Raw genomic sequence first — 19,229 nt, 5'->3', positions numbered from 1 at the left:
TTTATATAATGTTTTTCTTTATGACGCCGCCTGAAACGGAAACCTTCCATTCGTTTACTGTACGCTCCATCTTCGATTGTAATAAACAAACAAAGGCATTAAACACGCATGATGAAAGTGATATTAAAAGCTTTTAGTAAATATGTTATTACAAATATTATTTACCGTATCTATATAAAATCCTACATACGTAGCAAAGCAGGAAAACAATTTTTATTCTTTTTTTTTTGGCGTTTAATCAACAATAACAAACTGCCGCTAATGACCGAATGATAATTTACGAGAGAGAGAGAGAGAGAGAGAGAGAGAGAGAGAGAGAGAGAGAGAGAGAGAGAGAGAGAGAGAGAGAGAGTTGTTTTAAATGTAATAAACAAAAAAAATATGATAGGTTATAACATGTATATTCAGACTTTTAAAACCTTCCCTTTACGTAGTACTGTTAACAAACTACCCTTTAATGTACAGAACACTTAATGCATGTACTACAGTACCCTAAACTAAAACAGGCACAAATATTAAAATGTTAGAATATCAAAGTAGTATAAAAAAATAAAGATTGTTACTATACTCACCACGAAAGAAGTTGAAGAAAAACTTGAATGATGATGGCGATGAATTTGCTGCACAGTAGAAATGATGATGATGAAGCTGATGATGTCTTCTACTGTGCAGCCAATGATAGTATTTTACGTCTCTTCAGACGGAGGTGTCTTTTCCTGTGACACCTCTTCAACTTCTTCCTGGGACACTTCTTCAATTTCTTCCGAAGGCATAGTAGCAGGAGGAACTGGCTCTTTTTTGCGAGGCTGGAAAAACATTGTGATCGGAAGTTGCTGCCGCTGCTTCTTTTTTCGCTCGAAGAGCATCCTGTAGGGAGTCGTGTCTTCATCGATTTTGTTGCAGAATTGCATAGAACGAACCATATCCTCGTCCCACTCTTGCGACAATTCTTTCAACTCCTTCGCAAGGTTGCAGAGCTTGGCAAGCCGTTCTAATGTTAAGTCCGTTTCTTCGACATTTTCTTGGGTCTCTTCCTGTGTTTCACTGTCTTCTTTACTGGCCGATTTCGTCAGGTCTTTGAGGTCTGCGTCAGTTAGCGGCTGGGAATGGCAGTCCAACAACTCGTCGACGTCTTCAGTCGTCATGTCGCCAAACCCGTCACCTCCAATTATCGCAGCCAACTGCACAGATTTCCGTATTGCAGTGTTGAATCTCAGCAGGTGTAAATCCCTCGTCATCGTAAACAATCTAGGGCCACAACTTCTTCCAGCTCGCATTAACAGTAGCAGGTTTCATTTCTTTCAGTGCCTTCTGGATGTTCTGCAGGCACGTGGCTATTGTGTACTTCCGCCAGTACGCCTTCAAATTGAATGTTTCATCCTCATCATCTTGGGCAGCATACACACACGCAACGAGGTCCACCAAGGTATTCTTCGTGTAGAGGGCCTTGAACACCCTGATAACCCCCTGGTCCATCGGTTGAATTAATGACATCGTGTTGGGTGGCAGGAACTCAACCTGAATGCCCTCATGCGACAGATCAGTTGCGTGTCCACCAGCGTTATCCATAAGGAGAAGGATCTTAAATGGCAAGCCCTTCTCTAAGAGATATTTACTGACTTGTGGGATAAAACACTGGTGGAACCAGTTGGAGGTCAGCATCTTCGTAATCCATGCTTTTGGATTATGCATCCAGTACACGGGAAGGAGATTCTTATTTTTATTTTTCAAAGTGCGAGGGTTTTTCTATTTGTAAAAATCCAGCAGCATTACCACACATCACGAGGGTAACACAATCTTTGAATGCTTTAAAGCCAGAGGCTTTGGCTTCTTCTTTGAACAGGAAAGTTCGCGACGGCATTCTCTTCCAAAACAAGCCGGTCTCATCCATATTAAACACTTGTTCGGGCTTGTATCCACCTTCAGTGATAATGTTCTTAAATGTCTCATTCGCGTAAGTTTCAGAAGCGGTAGTGTCAGCGGAAGCAGCCTCGCCATGCAGGAAAACGCTTTTCAGGCCGAAGCGTTTCTGAAACTTTGCGAACCATCCTTAGCTGGCGGAAAAACGTTGTTTCTGAGGCTGGGAATCAGTGGATGTCCCTGCTTGAGGTTCATCTAGTGCATCATCTTCGTCTTCTTCAGCATGGTCGCCATCGTCGTCTTGAGGTTCCTTTGCCGCAAAATTCTCACACAAACCCAAAGCCTTGGTTCGGATGGTGTTCGTATCCAAGGCTATGTTCTTCGTCCGGCAGTCGGCAATCCAGACTGCTAAAGCACCTTCCATACGGACGATCGTTTTATTACGAGCGGTAACAACTCGCTTCGCTGACCTGCTAAAGGTGATGGCAGCCGTCTTTCTAATGTTCGCCTCGTCCTTCTTAATGTAGCAAACGGTGGATTCGTTCACTCCAAAATGGCGGGGTGCGGCCGCGTAACTTCTGCCTTCTTTCAACATATCGAGAAGTGTCACCTTCTCAGCAATCATCATCATTTTTCGGTGGCGTTTAGGCTCACTACCAGCCTTAGTAGAAGCAGAACGCTTGGGAGCCATTGTAGGGGTTAAACAGAAAGTTCAACAAAAAGTTCAACTTCAAACAGTCACGCACAGCACAAATTAAAGTTACACATTAACGTAGCAGCATCTACCCGGCGAGAGAGCGGCAAACAAAGTGGCCGCGAGAAGATGCTGCGGATCGGAGAAGCGGTCAAAACACCAATCACAGGCTAGATTAAAAAACTTGGGAGCTGATTCGTCATCTATCAGCACTGGAACCAATCACAGTCCGTCTTACATGCTACGTAGTAGTTACAAATTCAAATACAAGGTACTATATACAGTATGCTTTACGTACGCTATTTTGCGCTTGTTTTGTTGTAAGATATGTACGCTTATTCGAGATGTGATTTTTGCAACAAAGAATATTATGGGATGCAGTACTACGTACGTCTACATACAAAAGATTCATGGAAAATATGTACATCCATTACATTTGTAGTAGTAGCCATCAGCAGCCTTACACCATTCAAATATGACAAAGTCAGACTGCATCTGATTTGCGTTTCATGTTCGATTTAATTTTACTACGTATACTGAATTATCGTATGATCACATTCTCTTTTCGTGTTTTATTTCTTTCAGTACTGAATTATATGTCATATGTAATGCAATGAACCATCAGTAAGAGCAGATATTACTAATTATTAATGGAATTAACGAAATATTTGGGGTCTTCATATATCGCGGCTATTTTCGAAATTTCCGGAAAATCCGCGATACAGTATATGTATATACAGTACATGCGTTATGAAAAAAATCCGCGAAGTCGTGAATCCGCGATAGTCGAACCGCGAAGTAGCGAGGGCTCACTGTAAATACTATACTATGGTTTTCCTATGGAGTCTGCAGGTAACAAAAATTCAATCAAAGATAGTAATCTACAGTATGATGAGATTACTATATAATGTTCAAGATAATGAACACCTACTCTGGATTCATTCTCAGGGGCATCTGGTGGTGAAATGTAACAGACAGCAAGACTGCAAAAGAAAGGTAGGACTAGCCTCGACCAAAACACCACAAGATACTGTGGCACCTATATCGAACTCCAGATTCCTAACATGAATGGTTCAGCTACCCATACCTAATACAGTACAGTATTCTGAAGTAACCTGTCCTTAACCTTTTCATAGCTAGACTAATATTTTTTTCAATATCTAAAGTATATTAAAGTAGTGTTCTCATAATAAAAATGCACGTGTAATTACACATTCATGGAGTCGGTAACTAGTTGCTAGAAAGTCTGCCATTTCCAAAAAATTATATCAAAGTGCCTAACCTCCATGTGGTATACATTCTTTAACCACCCACAGGCAAGTGTTGTCTGTCTAAATACACAAGCAAATATCTCTCTGGGGTGTATACGTCCAACTTGCCACAGAGGGGTTAAAGAAAGCGCACCACATATTCGTGAGTATTAGGTGTGATGTAACTACCTATATATATGAATTATCTTAGTTTCCTGCTTCCAGAATTCCTGGACACCAAAAGTTTTAAAGACAAGTAAGGCAAATATCAGAGTAATCAAGGGAAATCAGGACTCTTAATGAATGAACATCAAATATAGAATTTTATCAAAAACTTTTAGTAATCGTTACAATGCAAATAATCTTTAACCGGTTTAGTGCACTACAAAAAGGGGGTCTAATCATCGACAGAAGAGTGTGAACTTATAGAAGCTTCTTAATCACTTCCTAAGAAAACATACAACAGAAACAGAAACAACAAAGCTGTACAAAATTCAATCAAAAACCATTTAAAAGTGACTGCAAATAAAAAAATACGTTTACAGCACAAATTCTGATTGCTGCATATAGAATAATAAACAAATCAATGTCCACATATCTAAGAGATCCTTTAGTTATTCCCTGTTTATTCCATCATTAATAAATTTGTCTTTATTATCATACAGTACATATGTTTAAACCAAATATGTAAAAAATAAAACATGAAACCTGTATGCAACATGATCCGGCACAATATAAAAACCTATCACCTGCTTGTCCTGGGTAAACAAAACATGAAACACTTTGGCAGAAGAAAGCAAAAGTGACGAAGCATTTGGTGATGCTGGCCACAAGGTGAAAACGGCAAATAGAAAACGTGACAATGCGACTGGATGTACAATTGCCTAAAGTTTAAACAAGATATTTTAGGTGGAATCTGACTCACCATGTGGTTTTGGGGTGGGCAAATTTGGCTGGGTCCTCAGATCCCTTAATGTGCCTCAGATACTAAGACATGTCACTAAACCCCTAAGAAGAAAAAAACATTAACACACCTTTGAAGTTCTTCCTCTTTTTTAACAGTGACTGACAAACAATTCAACTAACTTAATGTACCCCCTACTTCATGTCACAAGAGAAAAGATCAAATAAATCCATTAAAGCCTTTTAAATAAAAGGAAAATTCTAAAGGGTGGCTAAATAGGCCTATTTATATATCTGGCAGAGTATAGTCATTCTTGATACATCAATGTACAAGTTATCAAAATACATTTCTATCACAAAGGAAAGTTATCTAAATGGATTGCCACAAAGAATCAAATAAGTAAAAATATGCCTTGCATAAAAAGAGAATCAAATACTTTGATGTCAGATGGATCTTTGATCTTAAAACTATCATGAATGATTGAAAAACCAAACCAAAGAACTGAATAAAGTGCTACCTGAAAATCTATAACAAAATCCTTTATTTGCTACCAAAATAAACCAATTTCCTCTATATAAACCCTTAAATGGTAATATTTTCTTTTAGACAATTAAAATTAATCCTGATTATTTTAAAACTCGTTTACAGTTTCCAGACATACAATAATCAGAGTGTAAGCAACAATCTATACTTAAGCATCTTTGCCAATGAATAACCTTTCACACATCAATTATCTTCACACAAATTGATAGCAATGAGTAAATAGATGGACTAATGAGAGTACAGGAAAAATAAGGGTACAGTTGCAGGGAATTATTCTCTCATATTGCATCTCCAACTGCTGGAAGTCCAGATCTATAAAAGAACTAGAGGGGCACTCAGTAGAGCGCAGACCTCCGCAACGGCAGATTATTTCTCAACCTTTTGCTTGACCGTGACTTTGACCTTTGACCTTAACCTTCCAAATTCTAATCATTGCCAGCTTTTTACATAACACTTAATCCTTGTAAATTTCGTTACTCTACAATTAAAATTGGGGCCAGGAAGCTGTTCACAAGCACACAAACACAAACAGGGGATAAAACATAAACTCCTTCCAACTTTGTTGGCGGAGGTAGCAAGAGAGAATCTATTCCTCAATATGATTCTGGGAACACAAAACACATCCCAATATACTTGTAACCATTTATAATCTGCGACTGAAATGTGTTATTTACTCAAGTCGGGAACTAATTATTACAAGTTCTGGATAGAGAAACAATAAGACACACTCCAGATTTTTCAACAGTGAAATTAAACAACAGAAAGGATCACCTAGTACAAATATGTCAACAATAATCACAATTTCCTGTTTACATAGAACATCCAGTCATGATTTCATGGCCAGGCTCAAGTAGGAGAGGAATTAGATGGTCCCATCAATATTCCCTTAGAATGAACTATAATCGGGATATCCAAAGAAAAAATCCAGGCTGCCAAGTGCTTTCAAGTCTTAGTGAATCTTTCCCAAAGTCAACCAGATAAAAAAATAGGAGGTTATTTAAATTAAAGAGATTCCAATAATGAATATTACTGTATATTTACCACCATAAATATAATTTCCATAATTGTTTAACCAGGCACTTGAAGCTGTTTTTGAACTCCCACATACCTGGCCCAAACATATTTATTTTTAAAGTGAAAATTAGAGAAGTCCATAAAAACCAAGTTAGGCCATAGGTTAAAAAGCAAGTCGCTTTCAGGCCGTTTGCCATATGGTGCACTATGTCGGATGATCTCCATTAGAGAGAGGGGGAGGGCCGAAGTCATCATACTTGACATCGAGCCTGGTACAAAAACCTCCCTCTCAAAAAAGGAAAAGAAACCTACTGAACATTTGAGTGGACTTTAATATCTCTTTCCTGCTGTTAGAGATATAAGAAAGAAGGCCAAAGAGAAAAAATGGTATGAGAGGGGATTGACCACTCACTTGTCCTCTTCATTTCTCAGCTCTTTTATTTTTTATGAAAATCATTAGTGCAACAGAAAACCCTAAGGATAATTCAGCTATGGGTAAGAATTGTTAATGCAATACAATAACAAACTACAGTACAGTATATCAAAACAGCAAATAGAGAAATGAACTACAGCATAGTTGATAAGTATTAAGTAAACGGAAAATTGCTAGATGTGGACCACTTGACCCTCATCTGATGATGACACAGAATGGTTACGTAAATAAAACCTACTGCATGCCGGGCAGAAAGGTTACCTATTGGTGTGAATCAATCACTTGACATTTTCTTTGTAGCCCAAATTAGGGGTAACTTGCATAAATAACTAACTGATAGTATTGATCATCATTTTAGTCCGATTACAGTACTTACGCATAAAACATGCTGCACAAGTCGGTTCATTGATTTTATATTACCGCAGAACTGCAATGTTCATTTTCAATTTCTCTCTATGATTTCCACTAACCAGCTCATTAAAGTGAAAAACATATATGAAAATATGAAATATTTGTCCAAGATCTAAAGTTCAAGTACACTTAGCTTTCATTAGCGTAATTGTGAATTAAAAATTATAAAATCCATGCACTTGGACACCAGTAATTCTGCTAAAAGCCACGGAGCAGTGAAGTTGATTAGCAAAAGGAAACTGGACTGACAGGGGGCGTGAAAATCTGAGCAACAGACACAACTGGGCGTTTCAAATGTTTGACGGAAATTGCATTAACATCGGTTAAGGAACTGGAAGGATTATCTGGGTTACTTATCAATCCCGGTTGTAGAGACTGTCAACATAGGAAGAAAGGAAATCAATCAACTTTGTGTATGGGGCAAAACATATAATACTCTACATCTAAAAATAAAATAATTTATCAAAATAATTAAAACTTGGAGCATAAGCATGAATGGGAAAACACATACAGTAATAAACTTAAAAAAAAAATGAATAGATGGTTTTAATAACTCAATTTAATCAATATAATAATAATAATAATAATAATCATCATTATTATTATTATTATCATCATTATTATTATTATTATCATTATTATTATTACTATTACTAGCTATGCTACAACCTACTTGGAAAAACAGAATGCTATATAAGTACAGGGGGCTCTAACAGGGAAAATTAGCCTAATGATTAAAGACAATAAAGAAATGAACAAAATGCAAGAACAAATATATATATATATATATATATATATATATATATATATATATATATATATATATATATATATATATATATATATATATACTATGTTGAGATACTACCGCTAGAGAGTTATGGGGTTTTTTGACTGGCCAGACAGTAGTACATTGGATCCTTCTCTCTAGTTACGGTTCATTTTCCCTTTGCCTACACACACACACACACACCGAATAGTCTGGCCTATTCTTTACATATTCTCCTCTGTCTTCATGCACCTGACAACACTGAGATTACCAAACAATTTCTTCTTACTGCACTGTAATTGTTCAATGGCCACTTTCCTCTTTGTGAGGGTAGATGACTCTCTAGCTATGGTAAGCAGCTCTTACAGGAGAAGGACACTCCGAAATCAAACCATTGTTCTCTAACCTTGGGTAGTGCCATAGCCTCTGTATCATGGTCTTCCACTGTCTTGGATTAGAGTTATCTTGATTGAGGGTACAATCGGGCACACTATTCCATCTCACTTCTCTTCCTCTTGTTTTGATGAAGTTTTTATAGTTTATATAGGAGATATTTATTTTATTTTATTTATTTATTTATTTATTTATTTTATTTATTTATTTATTTTATTTATTTATATATTTATTTCAATATTGTATATATAAATATATATATAATATATACATACATATAATATATATATATATATATATATATATATATATATATATATATATATATATATATATATATATATATATATATATATATATATATAAAACCAAGTATTACTGAATAACACAGTATTCACCATATGAAAACCCCACTAATTTAATTCCGAATGCTAATGCTAATGTAAATTATATACTATATATGCACAAAAACAATAGGCAATAAACAAAGCTGAATCCAAAATAGACAAACAGAATAAAGTAATAAGAAAAAAGTTTTGACAAAATTCCGAAATGGGCAAATTAATGTTGGCTACTGAATTCAAAAAGGATTATCTTTATCTAATCAATAGGATAACAAATGATTAGGGCAATATTAAAGAATCACAACAACGGCCTTCCAAAAGGTCCAAGAAATCACGAGAAAAGGCTGGTTACTTAGCTAAGACTACAGGATAGAGGAAAATGAAGAGACTCTTTTCACGTTTCACTCTGAAGAGATGAGACAACGTAAATACGTTTATGATGATGTTTATGAACTAACAGAAACTCTTAAGCTACCATATAACTACAAAACCATATACGGTACTGGTTTCCATGGAATCTTTTTTCTTATCACTTTCCATCAAGGTTATTTAAACAAATACTTTTGTAGTTTTTTCCTGGTCTATTAACATTTTTATTAGCAATGTTGCAAATTTAGGGGTGAATCTCTGTAAGGAGACATTTCACCACTTTCAGAAATTCCAAACAATGACTATCCATACTAAGAACTGAATATTTATTGCATCTCATTGCTACGAGCAATTTCGTAAACATTCCAGCCTGAGGTAAATTGTATTTTACACTAATTCAATTTAGGAGATTTCTCTATAAACAGAATTTCAAAAATAAAATTTCTTATTTCTATACTCACCTGATTTCCATATTGCTTCTTCTCCAGAAGCTCTGTATAATAGACATTACAGGTAAAATATTTTTTCTAAATGTAATTTTTCCATTATTTTTCCCTTCAATAAATATATGCCTTTGGTAATAGAAGGAATATTCTAAAAGTAAGTAGTAACTAATGCGCTAATACCTTTGTCTTCTTCAGTTTCTTAGTCTTGTTGGGGATGACAAGACTTCTCCAGACTGCTTACTAATTACTGCACATTAAGATATCATCCACTAGTTTTGTTAGCAATTACTGCGTGGATTGTAAACAGGAATTGTTTATTGTATAGGAGATCATGATCTGCATTCCCTTTGTACATTGTATTAGGGGCAAGATCGCAAGAGTGCGGTGCACCTCAAGGAAAGTACGTACGATTCAATGGGTGACAACTAATAAAGTGCAGAAGAACTACCCCTAATTCAGGGGAGAAGCCAGGAAAGACTAGGCTAGATTATTAGAGCAGGGATGACAAAGATAATGACACGCCTCCACCTTAAGACAATTCATGTAATCCGCCATCTTGCGATAGCAATGAGCTTCAAAAGCTCTTGACAACACTAACTTCCTTTGTTACAAATAATTATTTACATTGAAATTCAGAAGTTCATTAAACCCTTCCTTAAAAGTGGTCATTAAATCCTTCCTTAAAAGTGGTCATTAAATTCTTCCTTAAAAGGGGTTATTAAATCCTCCTTTAAAAGTGGTCATTAAATCCTCCCTTAAAAGTGGTCATTAAATCCTTCCTTAAAAGGGGTTATTAAATCCTCCTTTAAAAATGTTATTTTCATTAGTAAAATAAATTTTTGAATATACTTACCCGATAATCATGTAGCTGTCAACTCTGTTGCCGACAGAAATCTACGGTCGGGATACGCCAGCGATCGCTATACAGGTGGGGGTGAACACCACAGCGTCATCTGTGGTCAGGTACTCTAGTACTTCTTGTCAACACCACCTCAATTTTTTCCTCGGTCCACTGGTTCTCTATGGGGAGGAAGGGTGGGTCAATTAAATCATGATTATCGGGTAAGTATATTCAAAAATTTATTTTACTAATGAAAATAACATTTTTCAATATTAATCTTACCCGATAATCATGTAGCTGATTCACACCCAGGGTGGTGGGTGGAGACCAGCATACATGTTAACACAGAAGCTAAGTATCCCGTATTTTATTTTATTAGTTATTCAAAAATAACATAAAATAAATAAGTACCTGGTAAGGAAGACGACTTGAACCGTTACTCTGCCTTTATTAAGTACGTCTTTCTTACTGAGCGTAGCGGTCCTCTTAGGATGCTGAACGACTCTTAGGTGCTGAAGTATAAAGGGCTGCAACCCATACTAAAGGACCTCATCACAACCTTTAACCTCGGCGCTTCTCAAGAAAGAATTGACCACCCGCCAAATCAACAAGGATGTGGAAGGCTTCTTAGCCGACCGTACAACCCATAAAAAGTATTCAAGAGAAAGGTTAAAAAGGTTATGGGATTATGGGAATGTAGTGGCTGAGCCCCCGCCTACTACTGCATTCGTTGCTACGAATGGTCCCAGGGTGTAGCAGTTCTCGTAAAGAGACTGGACATCTTTGAGATAGAATGATGCGAACACTGACTTGCTTCTCCAATAGGTTGCATCCATAACACTCTGCAGAGAACGGTTCTGTTTGAGGGCCACTGAAGTAGCCACAGCTCTCACTTCATGTGTCCTTACCTTCAGCAAAGCAAGGTCTTCTTCCTTCAGATGAGAATGTGCTTCCCTAATCAGGAGCCTGAATAGGTAAGAAACTGAGTTCTTAGACCTTGGAAGAGAAGGCTTCTTGATAGCCCACCATAAGGCTTCTGATTGTCCTCGTAAAGGTTATGACCTTTTTAGATAGTACCTAAGAGCTCTAACTGGGCAAAGTACTCTCTCCAGTTCGTCCCCCACCAAGTTGGACAGGCTTGGGATCTCGAACGACTTAGGCCAAGGACGTGAAGGAAGCTCGTTTTAGCAAAAAACCGAGCTGCAAGGAACATGTAGCCGTTTCAGATGTGAAAACTATGTTCCTGCTGAAGGCGTGGATCTCACTTACTCTTTTAGCTGTTGTCAAGCACACGAGGAAAAGAGTTTTTAATGTGAGGTCCTTAAAAGAGGCTGATTGGAGAGGTTCAAATCTTGATGACATAAGGAACCTTAGGACCACGTCTAGATTCCAGCCTGGAGTGGACAACCGACGTTCCTTTGAGGTCTTAAAAGACCTAAGGAGGTCCTGTAGATCTTTGTTGGTGGAAAGATCCAAGCCTCTGTGGCGGAAAACCGCTGCCAACATACTTCTGTAACCCTTAATCGTAGGAGCTGAAAGGGATCTTACGTTCCTTAGATGTAACAGGAAGTCAGCAATCTGGGTTACAGTGGTACTGGATGAGGAAACTGCATTGGCCTTGTACCAGCTTCGGAAGACTTCCCCTTTAGACTGATAGACTCTGAGAGTGGATGTCCTCCTTGCTCTGGCAATCGCTCTGGCTGCCTCCTTCGAAAAGCCCCTAGCTCTTGAGTGTCTTTCGAAAGTCTGAAGGCAGTCAGACGAAGAGCGTGGAGGTTTGGATGTACCTTCTTTACGTGAGGTAGACGTAGAAGGTCCACTCCTAGAGGAAGAGTCCTGGGAATGTCGACCAGCCATTGCAGTACCTCTATGAACCATTCTCTCGCGGGCCAGAGCGGAGCCAACCAACGTCAGCCGTGTCCCTTTGCGAGAGGCGAACTTCTGAAGTACCCTGTTGACAATCTTGAACGGTGGGAATGCATACAGGTCGAGATGGGACCAATCCAGCAGAAAAGCATCCACGTGAACTGCTGCTGGGTCTGGAATCGGAGAACAATACAACGGGAGCCTCTAGGTTATCGAGGTAGCGAACAGATCTATGGTTGGCTGACCCCACAGGGCCCAAAGTCTGCTGCAAACATTCTTGTGAAGGGTCCACTCTGTGGGGATGACCTGACCCTTCCGGCTAAGGCGATCTGCCATGACATTCATATCGCCCTGAATGAACCTCGTTACCAGCGTGAGCTTTCGATCTTTTAACCAGATGAGGAGGTCCCTTGCGATCTAGAACAACTTCCACGAATGAGTCCCTCCCTGCTTGGAGATGTAAGCCAAGGCTGTGGTGTTGTCAGAGTCCACCTCCACCACCTTGTTAAGCTGGAGGGACTTGAAGTTTATCAAGGTCAGATGAACCGCCAACAGCTCCTTGCAATAGATGTGAAGTGTCCTTAGCTCCTGATTCCATGTTCCCGAGCATTCCTGTCCGTCCAAAGTCGCACCCCAGCCCGTGTCTGATGCGTCAGAGAAGAGACGGCGGTCGGGTTTCTGAACAGCCAAAGGTAGACTTCCTTGAGAAGAAAGCTGTTCTTTCACCACGTGAGAGTAGACCTCCTCTCTTCGGAAACAGGAACTGAGATCGTCTCTAGCGTCATGTCCTTTATCCAGTGAGCCGCTAGATGATACTGAAGGGGGGGAGGTGGGGTCTCCCTAACTCGATGAACAGTGCCAGCGATGAAAGTGTCCCTGTTAGACTCATCCACTACCTGACTGAGCATCGGTTCCTTCTCAGCATGCTCTGGATGCAATCTAGGGCTTAGTATATCTTTGGGGCCGACGGAAAAGCCCGAAAAGCTGGACTCTGAAGATCCATACCCAGGTAGACAATGGTCTGGGATGGGACGAGCTGGGACTCCTCAAAATTGACCAGGAGGCCCAGTTCCTTGGTCAGATCCATAGTCCATCTGAGAATCTCCAGACAGCGACGACTTGTGGGAGCTCTTAAAAGCTAGTCGTCTGACGGAGCCGGACACAAGATCATGGTACTGCTGCACAGTCTGTGAACTGTCAACCATGGGGAAGCGAGGAAGTACAGTGACAACCCGAAGCTGTCTAGACTGTCTGGGTCGTACAGACAACTCCTTATCGGGTTGCTGAGGTTGCCGCACTGCGTCACAACAAGACACTTCTGCTGGTTGTTGAACGTCTTCCCAGTGACACACTGACTCCGTAAACAAAAAATCCTCTAACAAGGACTAAGCTTGGACTGCATGTCTTGCAACACAGCTCAAGGTCTATGGGAGCAGGTGTGGTAACAGACGGGGTTAGCGACTGAAGTGGAACCATTACCCTCCCTGGAAGCATGCTATGCTTAAATAAAAGTCCATAGGAGGCTAAGCAGCTAAAGGCTCCTCTCCAAATGACAGAGTCCTCAAGGGAAAATCAGAAGGAGGGAGAATAGCACTTTCTCATCTACAGGAACCATATCCGAGAAAAGCTAAGTTCTCTCAGTGAGGGTTTCACTGGTGCAAAAGCAGCAGACTAGAAGGCAACGTTATGAAACTGCTTGACAGTCTAGTGAGTTGGCAACAACCAAAGATGTGTGACTGAGAAGCATGCGGTAAGGAATGCAGAGCATGCTGTATGTAGAGCATGCTTTAAGGTAAGCAGAGCATGTTGCATGGCGTGCGGCTTATGCTGCATGGGATGAGGCTCATGCTGCATGGGATGAGGCTCATGCTGCTTGGTATGAGACTCATGCTGCATGGGATGAGGCTCAAGCTGCAAGGGATGAGGCTTATGCCGCATGCGTTGAGGAGGATGCCGCATAGTATGAGGCTCCTGCCTCATGGGTTGAGGCGGTTGCCGCATAGCATGAGGCTTTTGCCTCATGGTTTGAGGAGGATGCCGCATAGCATGAGGCTCCTCATAAGCATGAGGCTGCCTCATGGGTAGAGGAGGATTTTTTAAAGAAATCTGAACCTGACACTAATCTAGCTGTCCGAGGATTTACCTGGTGAGACATCAGTCTCTTTACCAGCGAGTTTTACCAGATTTCCCCGGGCCACCACGTGACACAATTGGTAGTAATTCATACAAATTACCCCTAATGAGTCAATATGGATAAATATCAACACAACATCGTGTTCAAATAGAAATAAATTTCTACCTCATACTTGGGATCGAACGCTAGCCCCTTCTAATGAAAGGCCAGGTCGAAACCAACCATGCCACGAGAGCCCATTCAAGAGTTGAGGTTCTTGCCTCAAAAGTGGAGGTGGCTGCCGCAAGAGTTGAGGTTGCTGCCTCAAGGATGGTGGAGGTTGCTGCATAGCGCTGGTATCTGGCAACTCCCAATGCGGCAGCTCACGCGTGGAGGTAGGTTGAGGAACCTCAACATCATACGTCTGGCAGGGTGGACTGCGCAGAGGTGGAGTTGAGGTTGCTGCCTCGAGGATGGTGGAGGTTGTCGCACCGCAAGAGGTAGCTGCCTCGAGGATGGAGGAGGTAGTCGCAACGCATGAGGCTCCTACCTCAAGGGTAGAGGAGGTTGCTGCAAAGCATAAGGCTCCTGCCTCAAGTGTTGAGGAGGTTGCCGCGTGGCAAGAGGCTCCTGCCTCAAGGAAAGTGGAGGTTGCTGCACAGAGCTGGTATCTGGCAACTCCCAATGCGGCAGCTCACGCATGGAGGTAGCTTGAGGAACCTCAACATCATACGTCTGGCAGGCTGGACTGCGTAGAGGTGGAGGAGCGCTCGCAGGAGGAGGTGTGTTAACCTTCTCTGCCTGAAACTCCTGCATCAACACCGCAAGCTGAGACTGCATTGTCAGCAGCATAGACCACTAGAGTTTAAGAAAGACAACAACAAACGGAGCTACTGTCCGTTGAAACTGAGGGTCTAAAACAGCTGGTGCGGCAACAGACGGAGTTACTGTCTGTTGCGATACCACCTTGCCTCTCTGGGAGGTGTGCAGTTGTCGTACTGCAGCAAGTCCGAACTGACCCAGTGCTAATGGCACCACCTAGGAGTTGGACTTGCGCGGAAGGGACCGACTTGCACTTAAAAGCTGCAAGATTTGGTCCATGGTTTCTGCGAGAAACCTCTTCCGCAGACGAGGAATAAATGGGCTCTCTCGTCTTTGTGTGGGTGGGGTGATCACGTCGGCTACGTGAGTTGGTTACACCCGAAACCACGGAGGGAAACGTCTGTTCGTCGATCAAGGCCTGCTGAACCCATAAGTCCTTCGACATTACTTCTCCCCTGGGCTTGGGAGCTTGTAAGAGGTCCCAGACTAGGCGAACAACTGGCACGAACAGACGAACCCTCGAACGCAACACTGTAACACTTTGCGCTTATCACTTATCACTTTTGATTTTCTGTTTGCACTTATTTCACTGAACTCGAAACTTTAAGTGGTTTGTACCTGAAACACGCAATTCTATCCTTCATTAAAAGTTAGTAATTGCGAAAACAGTATTACAATGTAACAGAAAAACATAATGAAAGATAAATAATTCAGTGGCTGGAAAAGAGATTAAACACTAGATCAAATAAAACTACGTTTAAAATCTCTCACCGCATAAAGTCTGAGAACAAGAATAAAACTCTAGAAACGTTTACCTTCTTCCCCTAAAGAGACTAGGGAGAAGAGCAAAAACGATAAAAACGTTACCCGCTTGAACGAAACGTTTACCCTCCTCTCTCTCCCTCCGTCTCTATCTCTCTCTCTCTCTCTCTTGACTTAGCACCTGAGAGAAGAGCCCAATTATATATATCGTTAAAACATATTATTGTTAAAGGAAAAAAACTGAAAGGTTTCCCAAATAAAAAGTTCCTTTATTAGAATAGAACCATTTAAGCTAAGAAAGAATGAACAAAACGCTAGAATCGGTTTACTCTTACTGCAACGTGACACCGTGATAGACTCTCTCTCTATCGTAACGATAGAGCGCAAGTTGAACGTTCTGAACGTCAACAACTGCAGAGACAAAACAAAACGTTAGTTCAACTTTGAAAACAGTACAAGACTATCAAAGAAATTCTTTCAAAAACATTAAAATAGCATAATATGTTAACAGGTAAAACGAAATGACGGGCTCAAAGTTAATTAACTTCGGTTCCAAGAAAAGACCGCCTACTATTAGGAAAGGTCGAATATAAACAAATATAAAAATTAATTTTAATAAGTTTATAATAAAAGGAAGTTAATCAAAGAGGCCTATAAAAGGCGGAGAGATATAAAATAAATCTATAACTTTGTTAAGCAAAATAAGAGAGTCTATACTCTCTTCGACACCAACACTTCCGTCTAAGGGAAGGGTCGGCCATTAAAAGTGAAAGAGAGTTCATACTCTCTTCGTACCAAAATTAAATCAAAAATTAAATCAAATTAATTCCAAAAACTTGCTAAGCTAATGATATAGCTTCCTGAATAGCGAAGGCTAAACTCTAGAGCAAATACATCACCAAATCGTGAGCAATAACTCCAGAATCAACAGCGTATCCATGTAGGTCTAGCCGGAGGCACGACAGAGGAAAAATTGAGGTGGTGTTGACAAGAAGTACTAGAGTACCTGACCACAGATGGCGCTGTGGTGTTCACCCCCACCTGTATAGCGATCGCTGGCGTATCCCGACCGTAGATTTCTGTCGGCAACAGAGTTGACAGCTACATGATTATCGGGTAAGATTAATATTGAAAAGTGGTCATTAAATCCTCCCTTAAAAGTGGCCATTAAATCCTCCCTTAGAGGTTATTAAATCCTCCCTTACAAGTGGTTATTAAATCCCCCATTAAAAGTGGTCATTAAATCCTCCCTTGAAAGCAGTCATTAAATCCTCCCTTAAAAGTGGTCATTCTGGTGCTTTCCCCACAAAGCCCTCTATGCCAAACCTAACCTGACTCCCTAAGTTCAGTCTAGTGGTAACAGCATTTCTTTCATTAAGGATTCTGAACGTTTGCTGTGCATTAAAGATTCGAAAGCCTCACACAGAGCCTAACATCAGGAGAAGTTCATAGAAATGAAATACATAAGTGATACTATCTGATGAGTTGAGTGACTCCAATCCTCTCATGATATAGTTTCCCTATAATAAGATTGTACTCTTTACAGGTCTTCTTCCTGCATTACTGCGAACTTTGTAAAAGACAATTTGCCAAAGTTGAAAATAAACAAAGTGTAAAATTTGCACAATTACAATTCATAAATGCATCTCCTTGGCAATATCTTATTGAAATTCAGATTAAAATTTTGAAAGTACATTGCTGTCAAGTTAAAATAAATTCTAGTGCAGTCAAGGTAAAATGAAAGGATATAACAATCAAGTGAACAAATGGTGTCTTTTATAATGAATAAATGCAAATGCAAAACAAAAGCCAAACTATAATCCACCAATTAAAAAGACAAAAGTTCTACAGCAACTTCCATTTTAGAAGGGGATCAACGATACATATGCCTCCTTTTCCAGTCAATTACAATACTTTTATGAGCACAATCTTAGGTCAGTGGAATCGTGGGAAGCGATAAATAACGGTGACTGTGTGATGTGCATCCCAAATTCGTCTATCGTGCTTTGCAGATGTCAGTGGTGGAAGATATGAACTTGTCCAAGTCTCCTTTGAGTTTTTTTTAGCTAACCAACTTTTCTTTTCTTGAATATCACTAAATACATAAAAAACTTCAGCAATCCGCAATCTTTCTATCAAACTATCTGCCATCCTGTACTGTATCTATGTTTTGGTTAAACCTAATCCTTTTGAAGAATGTGTCAGTAAAGTATTTAGTCATTATTTCAACCTCATTGTCAACACTTTTCAGTGAAAATAAAATTTATTTCATATTAGCATTTATTATGCAAATGACTGGTATCAATTTAGAGATTTTTACCTTTAATTACAAAAGCAAGCATATCAAAACATACTGATAAAAACATTTACCATATGTTTCATGAATATTACATACAAAATGGGACTTGAATTTCTTCCCATTCAATTTGCAACTACTTCAGTATTTTTCAAAGTAAATTAAACTTCCATTGCAATACTGAATTACGAACAGATGGCCATTTTCTTTAGGGCGTCTAGTTAGGGTCAGAGGTCACAGTAGTTGATCTTCCCTTTTATCTAGAGGGTGAAATACAATTTTTCAAAAGGAATAAAACTCTCTTCACTATCGATTATTATTTTTTACAATATCTATTATATAAATGACAAATTTCCAAAATAGCTTCTTTTAGCAATGCTCTTTGAAATAAACAATACTTAATACCTCCTTGTTCATTCTTTCATATACAAGATTGCTTGGTTTCAACCACCAAACTGAATGGGTTAACTTTCAATATAAGACCTTGTAAGGGGAAGATTATAATGACAATTTAGAATACAAGAGAGCTTACATATGTATATAAAGAATTAAAGGAGTAAATACTGAAGCCAACAAGGTCATGTGTAGAACATTAGCCACTATTTTACGTAGAATTAAAAGATTAAATACTAAGGCCAACATGGTCATGTGTAGAACATCAGGCACTATTTTACGTAAAGAATTAAAAGAGTAAATACTGAAGCTAACATAGTCATGTGTAGAACATCAGTCACTATTTGGTGTGATAATCATAATCGAAAGACAATTCAAAGACGAGCAAATTTCTTTCTCATATCAGGGCCACATAAAGTACTTTCGAGTTTAAGATAAGATCGCGATCAGCTTGGATATTGTACTGGAGGCAATGAAAGATGACTTAACCCAAGCACTTGCAAAATATGCAAATTTTCCCTGACTTTACCGAGGAATGCAAACCAAACGATTAAGAGCATGGTGCTGCAACTTTAACTTATAAGATACAAAGTGCAAATGGGCGTGTTTAAATAACAGACACTAAAATAGAGTTATTCATAAGATGAAAGTAATGATTGTAACTAATTCTTTTTTTTTAACTACTGTTTATGAATTCAATGAAATA

The 19,229-nt window shown here is 39.4% G+C and overlaps 1 protein-coding gene across 4 annotated transcripts in view; it reads right to left on the bottom strand.

The window, feature by feature from the left end:
• Flo1 (flotillin-1) overlaps positions 1 to 19,229 on the bottom strand; it is a 128,730-nt gene that overhangs the window by 23,141 nt on the left and 86,360 nt on the right. The window contains exon 12 of one of the 4 annotated variants that reach the window (XM_068393532.1): positions 4,777 to 4,812. The exons of the other annotated variants lie outside the window; for them this stretch is intronic. Within the exon in view, the coding sequence (XP_068249633.1) occupies positions 4,792 to 4,812 (21 nt within the window). The 3' untranslated portion in view covers positions 4,777 to 4,791. Of the gene's footprint in view, positions 1 to 4,776; positions 4,813 to 19,229 lie in introns of those variants that run through there. 4 annotated transcript variants of the gene reach the window in all.

The sequence above is a fragment of the Palaemon carinicauda genome, chromosome 19 (genome assembly GCF_036898095.1).
Source record: "Palaemon carinicauda isolate YSFRI2023 chromosome 19, ASM3689809v2, whole genome shotgun sequence".
Lineage (NCBI taxonomy): Eukaryota > Metazoa > Arthropoda > Malacostraca > Decapoda > Palaemonidae > Palaemon > Palaemon carinicauda.
Note: the sequence above shows the minus strand (reverse complement) of the source record. Positions and strands in the feature narration are given on the sequence as shown.